This window comes from Alosa pseudoharengus, unplaced genomic scaffold (genome assembly GCF_046254945.1).
Source record: "Alosa pseudoharengus isolate Yale_2024_CS ecotype anadromous, Long Island Sound unplaced genomic scaffold, YU_APseudo_1.1 YU_APseudo_1.1_scf_17, whole genome shotgun sequence".
In the NCBI taxonomy this organism is placed as follows: Eukaryota; Metazoa; Chordata; class Actinopteri; order Clupeiformes; family Clupeidae; genus Alosa; species Alosa pseudoharengus.
Genome location: NW_027468640.1, coordinates 28,244,738 through 28,259,633, shown reverse-complemented (window position 1 = coordinate 28,259,633; position 14,896 = coordinate 28,244,738). Strand labels below are relative to the sequence as shown.

Here is a 14,896-nt window from a genome sequence, read left to right as displayed (position 1 = left end):
TTGATCATATTGTTGAGGATTTTCCAGTCAAATGCATCACTTGCTATCACAGTATAGTGGTCCAATTTATGACATGTTGGTGTGAAAGCATTTAATGAAGGCATTATTTCACCCGTGACCTCTCAATACCTTATCAGAAGTTGCAGCAGGCCTATACTTTGCCAAAAGTCTGTTGAAATAAAGATAAGATGACCGTTAGCTCCATTAGTTGAGAAGTATTTTTGACGTCGCTTCTTTTGTAAGTGCCCCTTTTTACCCCCTCCTCTGTTGGTAGTTGTTCACACTGTGGATCTACGAACTGATTGAGGACATTCTACCAACCGATCCATGCTCAGAACGTCTGAAAATGGAGAGCAATGAGGAAGGTACCCGCACTCACACAGTAAACAGACCCAGCTCACGTACCAAGGACTCCAACCGAAAAGGTACAATTGCGCTTCCTCACCTTCCTCGTCTCCATTATGACTCTTGTTTCTGTTATTCTCTGCCCAGGCTTCATCATTTAATCTTTTTTATGCTTCATGTCTTGAAAGTGATGCAAATGTAGGCACTTTGCTATGTTTTCTTATCAGCAGGCCTCCTGATGTTGTGTTTCCTGGGCCTGCTGGGGGCTCTCCTGCTTTTGTTTGTGAAGACCTTTGTTGAGAAAGAAAAGCTTAGAATCAGCTGCAAAAACCTGCCTGAGGAGAACGATCAGTTAAAGGCCATGTACAGCACTGTTGTTGAGGAGAGAGATGAGCTACAGACACATGTGTCTAAACTGGGTGAGAAAATCTTCACTAATATCAAAACCATTTGAAGAAACCTTTTTTTAGGCTACTGTAGTAGGCTAGGCTTATAAAATGGAAGCTTCAGATATGTAAGGGATAATGTATAGAACGCCGGTCATTATTGGGAAAATAAGTCCCAACAGGGCTAACCGGACCCCGACGCACCAGCGGAGGGGTCTTGTTTCGCCCTGAAGGGACTTATTTTCCCATAATGACCGGCGTTCTATACATTATCCCGCTTATTATATGACTACTTGCCAAAACGAAAAAATAAACTCCACGATATGTCTCTTTACACTTATTTGTTACCGTTTCGTCGTGGCTTTTGCTTAGAAACAAATAGTTTGCAACACACGCTGAACTTGAATCAAACATTCTTTAGAACACAGCTGATCAACTAAACCGTCTGCTTTCACTTTTGAATGAAGTTCCAATGCAAGAAGTGACCGGAATACTTGCGGAGTGATATGATCAGCAGCACAAAACCCGTTGCCATTGACAGCGGTAATTATATGTCTGGCAATGCTTGCCCAATGCCTATGGAGAAAGCACTGGTCAGGGACAGCGAGGACGTAGTTTAGTTTAGTTTAGTTTGAATTAACCCGTAGACAATTAAGAGCCTTGGCTTTCTGCAATGTACCAGATTGTATGTAATATATATATTTGTTATGTACTTAATATATGGCATGTAATTTATAATTACTTGATTCACAGAATCCATGCTGGACATAAAATGTTATGCAGGTATGTATTTTTTCTGGTTGTGGGAATTACTCTAGCCTTTAAATATTTTTTTATTGTTTATATTATACACAACCCATTATGGGCCTTTACTTTGAAAGTAGACCTGTTATCCTCAGCAATTAATGGAAAAGTGACTGATAAATTATTGAATCATACAGAATACACATATAATCTTATCATCTCTTAAAATTCAGGAAAGTCGGAGTAGTTTCTTACTGCAGTTCTACACAAAACAGTCATACTCATATTGATGTGAGATTTCTCTTACACCCAGTTGCTGGACACTTAACAATGCCAAACTAACTACTCTTTCTCTTAGTTGATGTGACACTGGACCCTGATACAGCGTATCAAGGTCTCATCCTGTCTGCTGACGGGAAGCAAATGAGATATGAAGACATACTACAGGATCTCCCGAACAACACAAAAAGGTTTGACTCTGTGTCCTGTGCCATGGGAAAAGAGGGATTCTCTTCCGGAAGATTCTATTTTGAAGTGGAGGTCACAGGGACGACAAATTCAGATTTAGGAGTAGCTTCCCACTCCGTGGACAGGAAGGGGGAAATTCTAGTGAGTCCTGAGGATGGATACTGGGAATTATGGCTGAGAAATGAGACAGAGTATGAAGCAATATTAAATGATAACAATGTCCTCCTCTCCCTGGAAGAGGCACCACAGGTGGTGGGGGTGTTTGTGGATTATGAGGCAGGTTTGGTCTCTTTCTATGATGCAGACACCTGTCATCATATCTATTCTTTCACTAATGCTTCCTTCACTACGGAAATACATCCATCCCTCTGCATACATGTTTTTAATGAAACTCTTACCATCAAAACCACTAGTAAGTGCCACTATTAGAAATTATGGAAAGGCCTTTTCAAAAATGTTATATCCAGTATTTGAGATTAGAACTTGTAGGCTTAGGTTTGTTTTGTTCTGCCACAGAGGTCAATTATGCTTATTGTTATCGTTTGATTTTGATTTCTATCTATGCAGGTTGATTCGTATATTAACGGTATGATGAAAGTATAACCATTAGAATTTCTTTTCACCTGTTTGTTGACCTACTGAATGATTTAGCAAAAGGTGACAGTGCTTAGTTAAATGAAAATGTATTTTTTTAAATAAACACATGTCAACTGACAGATTTCAACAGACCAGTGTTAATGTTGTGCAAGCTAAATTAAAATGAATGAGTATGTGACATATCCCAGCTGCAGAGCACCTATTACTTCCATGATCAGTACACACAGAAGTGATATTATGACATCATAAGAGAACATTGAATTCAGCTACCATTCAGCTCTAGCCTAGGTTTAGGCCTTGATAGCCTACTGAAAATTTAATTGACTTACACTATCAACCATTTTTAAACCTAAAGAACATTTGAACTGATGAAGCTGTAAAGTCTGAATCAGTAATAGGCTATGTCTGACTAAAAGGTCAGTTTTCACAATAACCACGCATAGGCAAAATTAATTAAAAAAATAAAATGATCATTAAGCTTTGTGCTGACTTGCTGTCATAATGAGTTGACAATGACATCATCGCTGACATCATAGACATGTTACAAAATCAGACAGGCAATTGCTTTAGAGCACACTGTTGTGCAGTTAAATGCTTCAGTTACACTGGTTCATTGATTGCTACAGCATTTAAAACTGTTGAAGTGTGTAAAATCTGTCATCAAATATAAGCGCATTGCATCCCCTAGGACCATTTGCACCAATTAGACATTTTTAAGTGGAAGCGATTTGCCTCCAGATTCCATGCAGAAACGGATCACAGGCCCTCACGGGGCCAAATCAACAGTCAGTTTCAAGAGTGAAAGCTCATCTGACATCCGTGGACAAGGAGAAGCCAACAGCCATGGAAATCAGGGTAATGCCTAATGATATATCAGAATGTTAATCTTCTTATACTGTAAGCAAATCTAAATTTCTCTCACCCATATTTATGCTGACAATGGAGCTGGAGCTGCTAAGCAAATGAATGTTTCTGTGCTTGTATTCACAAGGTACAACAATGTATGCTGAAGATAAGAATGAAGTCGGTTGCTCCACTGATGTGTGAGTGTCCTGATTGAGGGAAATGTCTTTTCAATGTCTGTCCCACCTATACACTGGAACTGTGTCAACATAACATGGTGACCATTCACAAAGCCTTGACATACAGGTATTGTGTACCCTTAGGGACGTCCATGTGAAAGGCTGCTTTGTGGATCTGTGGCGCCAAAAGGACCACCTAATAAAAAAGAATGCCGACCTCAAACAGGCCATGAATACCTGTGAAGATGCCAATTCTGACCTGGATAATGAGAACTCTGCTCTTAAAAAACAGATCAAAAGGTAGGCTACATATGGTGCATCATGAAGATCTTTACCAACCCTCAAACTGATGTCTCAAGCTGTTTTCAGTATGTACTTTCATGAACTCAGATGATGAAGATGAAGTTATTACAGACTTCTGTTTAGGCTATATGACATAACAACAGCCAACAAACGTTTTTGTATTGTTGTAGTATGGAGCATTTGGTCAAGGGTTTGGGCCAGGTGAGGGTAGAAATGGACAGCATTCGTGCAGCATTTGCTGAGAAAGAGATGATCAGCTGTGGTCTTCAGGTCTGGATTAGCAAACTGGTGAGTTCCCACAAATATAGTCAACAAGTGTCTGTGTTTTCCAATGACAGTCCTGTAGCCTCATGTATATAAACGTATGTTACCCATAATGCAGTGACATTATATGTTAACCCTTATATACTATTCATTTTCCCCTATAGCAAAAGGAGAATGAGGCTCTGAAGGACCACCTTGAAACCAGCACCAATGAGGTAAAACTCTGTCTATAAGTTCAATGCTCTTCGCCATCGATGTCATTAAAAGTCAATGCTGCATTATCTGTTCTTGAATTCTTTGCCTGACACTTTCTGACAGAAATCTGATAACTTATTGGCCAAGGAAATGGACAAAAGACACACAAAAAATCTGACTGTGCATTTCCAGGCATTGCAGGTAGGGCTACTACAAATCAAGCAGTTTGGTGACTTTTCCACAGATTTTCATTTTAATGAGGTGTTTAGGTATGCCTTTGGCAGACTGGAGTATCACTCACCATTGTAAATGTACTGTATTTGTGTGCATAGCAACAACTTGAGCTGACAAGGATGAAGATTGCAGAAAAAGATGAGATTATGTTGAATGTGAGTAAACCTAATGTTTGCAACTCTACTTATTTCATTCCACTGGGTAGATCAAACATTTTCATCATGTACGTTTCATTTTCAATCTCTCTTCAGAAAGATTTTGTGGTTGATCAGACGAAGACCTCCATTGACAAGATGATCGGTGTTGGACAGGTGCTTCATGGCTAAGCTTTGAAAATAATAATAATGATAATAATAATAATAACAACAATAACAATAATATTTGTTGGTATTCCCTTCACATTCCTTTGCCTGTTTGAGACACAAAACATTTGACTTCACAGACACATTTCTGTACGTATTTTGTCATTTTTTTGTTTTTACTACAACTTCACAGGACCTAAAAAAGAAGGCTAATGACCTGAAGAGACAGTTGGAATTAGCGCTAGAGCATGGTGAGGTGTCTGGAGAGGACAGTTCCATGACCTCTGATGGACACCCCACTGGAGCCACCAGGAACCATTTGTCTCTGGCACAAGAGTTCAGCCTGCTGTCTGGATTTCAGGTGGGTTCTTAGGACTTTAGATATCATAAATATTTGATCCTCCATCCAATGACATATCATCATCCATTACATCCCAACTCATCTCAACAAAATGGACTCATTTAGGAGTCATTTGATGAGGAGGTGAAGGCCACTGACACGGTCAGCCTTCAGAAAGAGACCACAGACCTAACAGAGGATGCAGTCAAGGAGTTGAAAGAAGAGGGTGAGGTGATTATTCACAAGGTGGCAGCTCGCGATCTGACTGAGGTCTCTGAATCTGGGAACAGGTAGGCCTGGATTACCAAGTCATATTCATATCATCGCCAAACTAGTTTGTGATTTCATAAATCCAAATCCATTACTGACATAACCGACACAGTGACTAAAAAGTCTGGGGGCCCTAATTTGTTTGGTGGGCAAAGTGCAAAGTCTGTGAGCAAGCAGCTATTGTGTGATATATGGGAGCTTTGAGCTGACTCATCAGTATTTGCACTTCAATGTCTCGCCCATGGTATTAAACTAGCAAATAGATTTTGTCTAGTTATTAAATTAGCATTAGTTTTAGATTTGAGATTCTTTGCCCGTCAATCAAATTAGGGCTCTGGGTTGTGTGGGTTTGAAAAGCCATTACCTTTAATTTCCTAAGGGTTGACATTTCTCTCTGGCGTTTTCTACTTGTCACTGCAGCACTCCCTGGCTGAACCAGGTCTGGACCAGCTGCAAAAGAGGAGCCCTGCTCGGGGTTAGTTTTGGCCTGGGTGCTGTGCTGCCCTTCTGCCTGTTGGGGGTGGCTATGACATCTTGCTCCAACTTCATGTCGACTGATGCTCACCAAGCCATCCTGCAGCACGGCGCATTTCTGCCCCCATTTTAACTTCTCCAAGATGCTGGAGAAAAACGTCATTAGAATTGTTGACACTGTGGTGTTTCCAATGCAGATGTACAACTGGAATTTTGCTCAGCTTGTCCCAACAGGATAAAGGACATTGGCCATTATTGGCCATCCAAACATTGAGACACATTCTTGTATGTTCATACATGTTTTTACCATATTGAAATAAACATGACAAAAAGTCAACTGAGGGTTTGAAGGGTTGTCCTGAACTACCAGAATGCAGTACACAATAGTGTTTGTCCTCAAGAGTTCCCCTGCTGTGCTGTAAAGGCAGTCTGGAAGTGCTTGCCTTTTTGAGAATTGGCATGCAGTGCACTTAAGCTACCACAATCAAGTCATCATGCTTTTAAGCAAATGAATCACAAAAGTTTAAAAGTCCTCAAAGTCTTAGTAACACCAGACATATAACTGGATTATTTTATTGAAATATTAAATATGACAAAAAATATAGCCATTTTGTAAAAAGCCATATACATGAATGCACAGAATAGGTTATTAAAAATGGAATATATGTATGTGTGTATGTATGTATATAATACATAGAAAGCATTTGTAGAAATTGGCAAATTTTCAATTATGTGAAATCCCTAACCACCATATGTCTTCAAATGTTCCTTCCTGTCGTGGTATAAAATCTGTAAAAATAAGAATACATCTCACATTAGAGAATATTATAAATGTATGTGGAAATATTCCAAACACAATGGCACAATATCCAGGTCATTCAAGATTTTTGTTTTCCTTATGTGGGTTTAACTGACATAAGCAGCAAAAAGATAAACTTATACAGCTGGCAGATAGCACCTGTATCTTATACCTTCTTATCTGCGTAAAAGGTATAGGACCCTCAAAGTACTTTACACAGCACATGACCTAAAAAGAGAGTATGCATCAATCAATCTCTTCTAATATAAATAAAACCTCAACCTCTGCTCTAAACTTCTAAATTGTACCTTCGGTTGAATTCCAACATGCCATTCAATGAAGTTATATGAAAATGTACCCAATGCTTTTGCTTCTGCCCGAAACTTTGTTCGCCCTGGACTAGACCTCTCAGCACTGCTCATTGCCTGTATAAGTGGTGTATGACACCCTCCTCATTGAGGTGACTATGTAAGTTTGACCGATCCGTTCATGTAGTATAGTGATTAACCATGCCACATTTGATGAAAAACCTAAGTTACCAGGGCAATATTGTGCAAACACATTTATCTAGACTTTTGACCCTACAACCTCTAGTAAACTAATTAGTGCAGGTAACCTTAATGAGTAACCATGCAAAGATTGATGAAGATCCCTTGAGCCCCTGGGGAGAAATCGTACAAACACTCACCGAGCAGAACACAGATACAGTGCAAACGGAAAGTATTCACAACGCTTCACTTTCTCCACATTTTGTTATGTTTCTACGGAGCCCTCCGGGTGACATGGGGAAAAAAAACATGGGTTAGAAAAAAAAAAAAAAAAGTAGTGGGGAAAAAAAAACATGAAGAAGAAAAAAAAAAACGATGCACTTTTGCGGGATCTCATTGCGGGATCTCGCAAAGTTTTGCGAGATCTCGCAAAAAGTTTTGCGAGATCTCGCAAAACTTTTGCGAGATCCCGCAAAAGTTTTGCGAGATCCCGCAAAACTTTTGCGAGATCTCGCAAAACTTTTTTTCTACTTTTGGAACTTGCTGGGCTTCCTACTTGACCCCAATAGGCCCACAAACCACTACCGCCAGATGGCAATCGTATCATGATACTCTGATTGCTCTATCACTGTTGCGTGTTGTGGGTTTTCTGGACACATTACATAGGCCTATGACAAGGGAGGGAGAGGGAGACACCTGCGTGCAGACACGCACACACAGCAGGCTACAATAAATTGCCTAACAGACAGCAGCCTAATTTCGAGGTATCACCAGGGTGAGGATTTCCCCAACTCTGGTTTTCCTATCCCTACCTCTGCTAAATTATTTTTTATCTCCGGTGGGGACAAGGATTAAACCCCTTGATAGCGATGAATGCAACTTAACTGCTAGCCTACTTAAACTCTTGAAATCTAGCGATCTTCAGTGTCAATACATCAGAGTAGGCTATTCAGTAGCCTTCTGGCAGACGGCGCATATTTCTGAACGTCATCGAACACAAAAACATTGTAACATTTTCAGTCCCTCTCAACATTTTAGTGCGGGAACTTCCGCAGGGAAAACAGCGCTGAACCAAACATGAAACGCGCTCAGAGCAGCATATTGTCTTACTTTAAACACCTAGTAGTTTGCGGAGGACGAACGAGAAAGCACTCGTTTGATAAATCAGCCAGTAGGCTAGGCCTAGTAGACAAATAACTTACAGAAATAATCTGTACAGCAAAAACAAATGTTGGTGGGTATTTAAACTATCTAGCGGGTGTTTTAACAGCTGCAAGAAATAGAAGCTTATGGCCCATATGTTCTGGTTCGTAAATTATTTTCATAAAACTTCAAGTTGCCCTATAACTTCTCTCCAAACTCTTCACTGCACTGTAGCCAATTAACTGACAGTATGATAGTAAGCTATTTATTTTCTGTAGGCTTCAATAAACACATTTATTTTTTCAACTTTTACAATATTACGCACTTGGCTACTGAACGCAAATCTGCAGGAGAGAGAATGCACGCAGCCTACGCAGCGTGTAGCGCAATGTGTAGGCTATTTGTATACCAACTAACACTGTTAGCCAATTCACTAACTCAAGACTTCAGTGTCATCATATACAACATGTTACATAACAAATACAGAAAGGATGGAGGCAGCAAAGGTAGAGGAGTCATTTCAGATGGGTCAAGAACAAGGTGAATTTGTATGTTTCTCAAAACGTAGTCACCCTGCATTAGAGGAGCTGAGCACACTCACTGTTTAAAGTCATACACAACGGTAAACTAAAACTAAGCTAAAGGTAAATGTTACAAAGTTGGCAAAATTAATATAGGCTATTATTAGCTATGAAATTACTAGGCTATGAATTGTTCGTTCATTTTTTTTTTTTTTTGGGGGGGGGGGGGTTACAAACATTCAAAATCCCCCCCCCTCTGTTTTTTACACAAATCGCACCCTGGGTATCACTAATACCTATTAAATAAATGTAAAGGACACAGAACTGTAAGCTCAAATTCAAAAACGTTTGAAGTCTACCCAAACATATGCAAAGGGAATATATATAAATTGTGTTGCATATAGCCAGCTTAATTAATGTCAATTTAAAGATTATGATTAGCAGTTTCTATGCATTTTTCCATTGATAGTTACAGGAAGCCACGTTTTGTTTAAACTATTGTTGCTTCTAGCCCACGTTACCGCAGTTTCACTTGCTGCAGAGACGCACACATTGCATGATCGATCATAAGCGTTCTATCTCCGATGTAGAACTCAAATGTGTCTTGACGCCGCCGTTTGTAAGATCAGATCAAATAAAACGTTCTAAATGGAACGCGATGTAATTAAGCTGTTCCTTTCCAAGCGTCTTGGAGACGTACTGTATGTGTGCTGACTGGGCTATGTCTATATAGTTGATGACACCAAATGAATAAGTATTGTAATTATGTTATTGGTAGTCGGAGGAGGAGTTACACACACACACACACACACACACACACACACAACTCGGGATTTACTTTTCACAGTTTATTCACAAGAATTAATTAATACACCACTACCTCCCACACACAACCACCCCGCATTCATACAACCCGCTTAAACTAGCCCTCTCTATGGCCGAGTTAAACTAGGGGAAGGGACTGGCCATTAACCCCGGCCGGGGGGTAAACTCAAAGCGCGCACACACACACACGCGCGCACACACACACACACACACACACACAGTAGGCCACACTAGACTGCAATAACAAGGCAATCAATAGACTGAGCTAGATCACAGGGTCCTATGACCGGCTTTGAGAAAGTACTGGTTTAGTCCGTACAGCAGCTCCAGCCTGGAGCGTTATGAGACTGACCGTAAGTGTCCAGAGATAATTCAGAGTCCGCAAGTAGCCTAATCCACAGAGTTCGCAAGTATCCACAGTGTTCGCAAGTAATCCGCAAGTAATCCACAACGTTCGCAAGTAGCCATTCACTACAGTATGCTGCAAATGAGCAGATGTGTGAAGCACCGGGCATAACTTAATTTCGCGGCTACGTGGAGCAGTAGTAGGTTCATTGTTGAGGAGGCCCATAGTTTGAGAAAAGCTGCAGATCATAGGCAGAGAAAGCATAATGCTCTGAGAACAGTAGCCAAAGGTTTTCCTGCAGAAACAGGTGCCTTGGTGCACGCACCCCGCTTTCACTTTGACTCCCTGTATTGTGGCAAAAACTGTCAGTCAGACAGTGAATTTTGGTTTACTAAATTAGCATAATGCGGTAACAATTATCATTTCAATTCCATCTGAAATCTGCTCACTGCAGACGTTACAATGCAGACCCAAGCAGCAGCCTTGAAAGACGTACACTTTGAATTTGATCAGAGCGGCTCTGGTTCTTCACCTAACTTGGTGTGATTGGCTGGATGACCGTTCAATCAAATCAACAGACCTATTTGTGTCTCTGTGTGTTCATTATAGATATGGTTCCAACTCTTTACAGGAGCGTTTATTTCCATATTTTACTTTCAATTTAATCTGACAAAAAGTGTGGGGATATAATCGTGTTCCAGCAAAACTGTGTACATTATAACACCCACACCCCCCACGCTTGCCTGCGTGTGTGCGTGTCTGCACGCAGGTGTCTCCCTCTCCCTCCCGTGTCATAGGCCTATGTAATGTGTCCAGAAAACCCACAACACGCAACAGTGATAGAGCAATCATAGTATCATGATACGATTGCCATCTGGCGGTAGTGGTTTGTGGGCCTATTGGGGTCAACTAGGAAGCCCAGCAAGTTCCAAAAGTAGAAAAAAAGTTTTGCGAGATCTCGCAAAAGTTTTGCGGGATCTCGCAAAAGTTTTGCGAGATCTCGCAAAACTTTTTGCGAGATCTCGCAAAACTTTGCGAGATCCCGCAATGAGATCCCGCAAAAGTGCATCGTTTTTTTTTTTTCCCTCATGTTTTTTTTTTCCCCACTACTTTTTTTTTTTTCCTAACCCATGTTTTTTTTCCCCCATGTCACCCGGAGGGCTCCGTATGTTTCAGACTGGATTCAATTCATTTTTTTTCTTATCAATCTACACAAAATACTCCAACATTCCACAAAAGAATAGGCATTTGGAGTGTTTTGTAAATTTATAAAAAATAAAAGACTGAAACATTCCATTTCCATAAGTATTCACACCCTTTGTAATGACGCTTGTAATTGAGTTCTAGTGCATCCTACTTCCATCAATGGTGTCCTTGAGAATCTTCTACAACTTGATTGGAGTCCACCTGTGCCAAAAATTAATTCACTGGACATTATTAGGAAAGGCACACATCTCTTTAAATAAGTTGATGGTGTATGTCAGAGATAAAACCAAGCCATAAGGTCAAGAGAATTGTCTGTAGACCTGCGAGACAGGGTTGTGTGAAGTCACAGATCTGGGGAAGGATACAAGAACATTTCTGCAGCATTGAAAGTGCCCAAGAGCACAGTAGCCTCCATCCTTTTCAAATGGAAAAGTTTTGAACAACCAACAGTCTTCCTAATCTGGGATGAAGGGCCTTGGGTCAGATGGGTAACCAAGGACCTAATGGTCATTATGAATGACATCCAGAGTTTTTTGAGAGGATGATAGAAGCATAAAGAAGGACAAACATCAGTGCATCACCTCACCAATCAGGCCTTTATGGTGGAGTGGACAGATAGAAGTCATTCTTTGCCGGGAGTTTCCCAAAAAACACCTGAATGGCTCTCAGACCACGACGAGAAGTAAAATCATCTGGTCTAATGAAATTAAGACTGAACTATTTGGCCCTAATTCCTAACGGCGTGTGTGGAAGAAACCAGGCACTGAGCTGCACTGATGTTTGTCCTTCTTTACGCTTCCCTCATCCTCTCCAAGGAACTCTCTCCAAGCAATAGATTGCTTTATGCACACTGACTACTGGAACAGCTTGTTTTAGGCTAAAAACAGAACATTAATGTTACCATGTCAATCCCTCACAGCTCATGGAGTGAAGACAGAAAACATTATGCAGTAGGCCTAAGGCAACTTTGATGACCCAGCTGCCATGTGAAAAAGGCGATGGGACGACAGTTCAGGACCATGTGATTCAGCTGACAATTTCCTTCCATCTCAATCCGCCTCGTCAGGAGAGTTTTAGTAAGTCACCTTCGGTAACCTCTGTCAACTCTGCTGACCTTTCTTCAGAATTCAGTACGGTCATTTCGATGGCATATACGAGCACACACACAAACACACAGACAAACAGGTATGTCAAACCACACCTGAATGAACACACACACTCAAACACTTTACCTTGGTGTGAGGTCATATCAAACATGGCTGTGTACAATCTAGACCAAACCCTCTCTGGACATGAACTCTGCAGTGTGCTGATCATAGACATAATATACATAGACGCCGCATCGACCGCTGCTCCCTACTAGCGCTGACGAGATTTGGAGTCGCCATCTTGGACCGGTCATCCACTCCACTCAGTGTAATCTGTTTGGCCGGTGCAATGAGCTGTCAGCGCACTTAATTAATCATATCTCACTGAATACCGAACAGATTTTCACACGTTTTTTTTTGCTGCAAAGGTCATACATGTAGCTATGATACAGGCCACATTGTTCGAAAATACAAAATACAACCAATAGTACGGTAATGTTAAATCTTACTTGTGAAAAGTAAATCCCCCGAGTATGGTCCGCCGATTTGAGCAGGAACATGCTGCACAGTGCTGTCATCTTGTGTTTTCTGCTGCAACGCAATGAGGAGTATGACAGGTCCAAGATGGCGGCCGCATTTCTTGTTTCCAGCAGCCAATGCGGCGTCTATGTATATTATGTCTATGGTGCTGATTCCTTCCCGATAGAGGAAGAGAGGATTTGGGTTCATTAAGTGTAAACAGGACGATAGGACGACAGTTCAGGAACATATGAATCAGCTGATCGTTCATTTCCATTTCCATCTGCCTCGTCAGGAGGGTTTCAGTCAGTTACCGAGAGACCTTTACAATGAACTCAAGACACCTTCCTGAAGGGTACTTAAGATGACATGCTGAGACGTTTTCTTTCTTACATAGATAGACATATGCTTAAAGAAAGACAATAAAATGTATAGACCTACCAAATACCTCTAGACCAAACCTGTACCTACAAGCACTCAGCTAGTGACAGTGTTGTAGTCAAGTCACTATGCCTCGAGTCCGAGTCCAGGTTCGAGTCCTCAGTGTTCAAGTCCGAGTCAAGTCCAAGTCATTAAAAAAAAATTCCAAGTCAAGTCCGAGTCGAGTCCACTACTCATCCGAGTCAAGTCCGAGTCGAGTCACTATTGATCCATGTCGAGTCCGAGTCGAGTCCCTATTGATCAAGTCGAGTCCAAGTCCAGCACTAAAGTAAGCATAGCCTACATTTTCCATTGCAGATGAAATCCTTAAAAGCAAAACGGACAATCTTCTGTCTCCAAGCAGGGGTGCCATCACTTGTGTGAAAGTAGTATTGCCAAATTTCTTGCCAAACCCAATGTGTTGTATTTATTATATCGGAGAGAATACCATACCATAGCTATACCATAGCCTATAGGCCTACTCATAAAAAATGAGCAATCCACATCCCAATCACACAGGCCATTAAGTCACATTATGCTGTTACTGACTGCTGACAATTGTATAGGCAGTTTTGTAGAAGGTCATACTTCACAAGAGCTAGATGAACGTTGGAGTAAGCCTATTTTGTAAAAGGTAATGTGGATCATAAAAGGGCATTTTTTTTTATTCTGGCTGTTAAATAGACTACACAATTTTAGCGCAGTTTGGGAGGGACAGAAACAGAGCAGGGCCCGTCTTGGTAGCTTCTTTCTGACTTCCGTGACGTGAACACTGGCTACCGGCAACTGCATAATTATGTTATCACTTCACTGACACTATGGAGACATATTTCACGTCAACAATAGAGATGAAAACTAGCTTTAGGTTAACGAAGATGTAGATCATCTGTCTAATTAATTTATTTGTGCAACAGGCCACGTTCATTTCAGTGAGATGAGTGAAATAAATGTTTTTTTAAGCTGCCATCGCCATACTATTTGCTATGATATTCACCTGTTAGAAATAGAACCTTTTTTTTCGTGCAGTGGATTAGGCTATCAAATCGCTCGTTTGAACAGTAACAGTAATCCAGTTCATTTGTGGTTTTTAATATAGTTGTTTCTGGCCTATACCCACGAGAGGTTCAGTTTGTCAGTTTCACTTTCGCAGACACGTAGGCCTACATTGACACTACATGCACTCTACTAGGCAATTTAATGTTATGCTTCTTATTATATATTATGACACCAAAATTAAGAAGTATGCTATATCTTGATCGGGAAAACGTTTAGTTTATTTTTCTTTCATCCAATAATAGCCTGCTGCAAATTAACAGACAGAAGCACGGCAGGGCATGCCCCGAATGAAAATGAATGAATGGAACCTCGCTTCTCGCGTCAGTCAGGGAAAACACTGTTCACCAAGTCACGATGATCAGCTATCCAGCAGCAGTGTGTGTTGTTTAGCCTAGGCTGAGTGTAATCTTAGGTAATGTTATGTCATGTATGAGAACTAATATTGCCTGGCAATAGCCTAGGCTACTACATTGAAATAGCGGCGGCCATATCTCCAGGCATTTTGGTGTTAAAGTTAACGTTAGTTTGCTTTGCATGTGAA

The 14,896-nt window shown here is 40.8% G+C and overlaps 2 protein-coding genes across 3 annotated transcripts in view; both read left to right on the top strand.

The window, feature by feature from the left end:
- Positions 1–506, top strand: part of LOC143127082 (cation channel sperm-associated auxiliary subunit delta-like) — a 36,763-nt gene extending 36,257 nt beyond the window's left edge. The window contains exons 17-18 of the mRNA XM_076288385.1: positions 275–365; positions 493–506. Of these exons, the coding sequence (XP_076144500.1) occupies positions 275–365; positions 493–506 (105 nt within the window). The remainder of the gene's footprint in view (positions 1–274; positions 366–492) is intronic.
- On the top strand, positions 263–6,281 carry LOC143127603 (uncharacterized). 2 transcript variants are annotated; one of them, XM_076289190.1, is made up of 14 exons: positions 263–425; positions 576–764; positions 1,485–1,514; positions 1,834–3,395; positions 3,532–3,583; positions 3,707–3,862; positions 4,036–4,153; positions 4,294–4,344; positions 4,448–4,525; positions 4,657–4,713; positions 4,810–4,869; positions 5,054–5,221; positions 5,327–5,490; positions 5,891–6,281. In XM_076289190.1, exons 4-14 carry the CDS (start codon positions 3,284–3,286, stop codon positions 6,075–6,077), a joined length of 1,203 nt encoding a protein of 400 aa, XP_076145305.1. In that variant the 5' UTR covers positions 263–425; positions 576–764; positions 1,485–1,514; positions 1,834–3,283; the 3' UTR covers positions 6,078–6,281. The 2 variants fall into 2 exon arrangements, with proteins under 2 accessions (XP_076145305.1, XP_076145304.1); XM_076289189.1 differs by having other exon boundaries at positions 573–764.
- Positions 6,282–14,896: the final 8,615 nt, after the last annotated feature.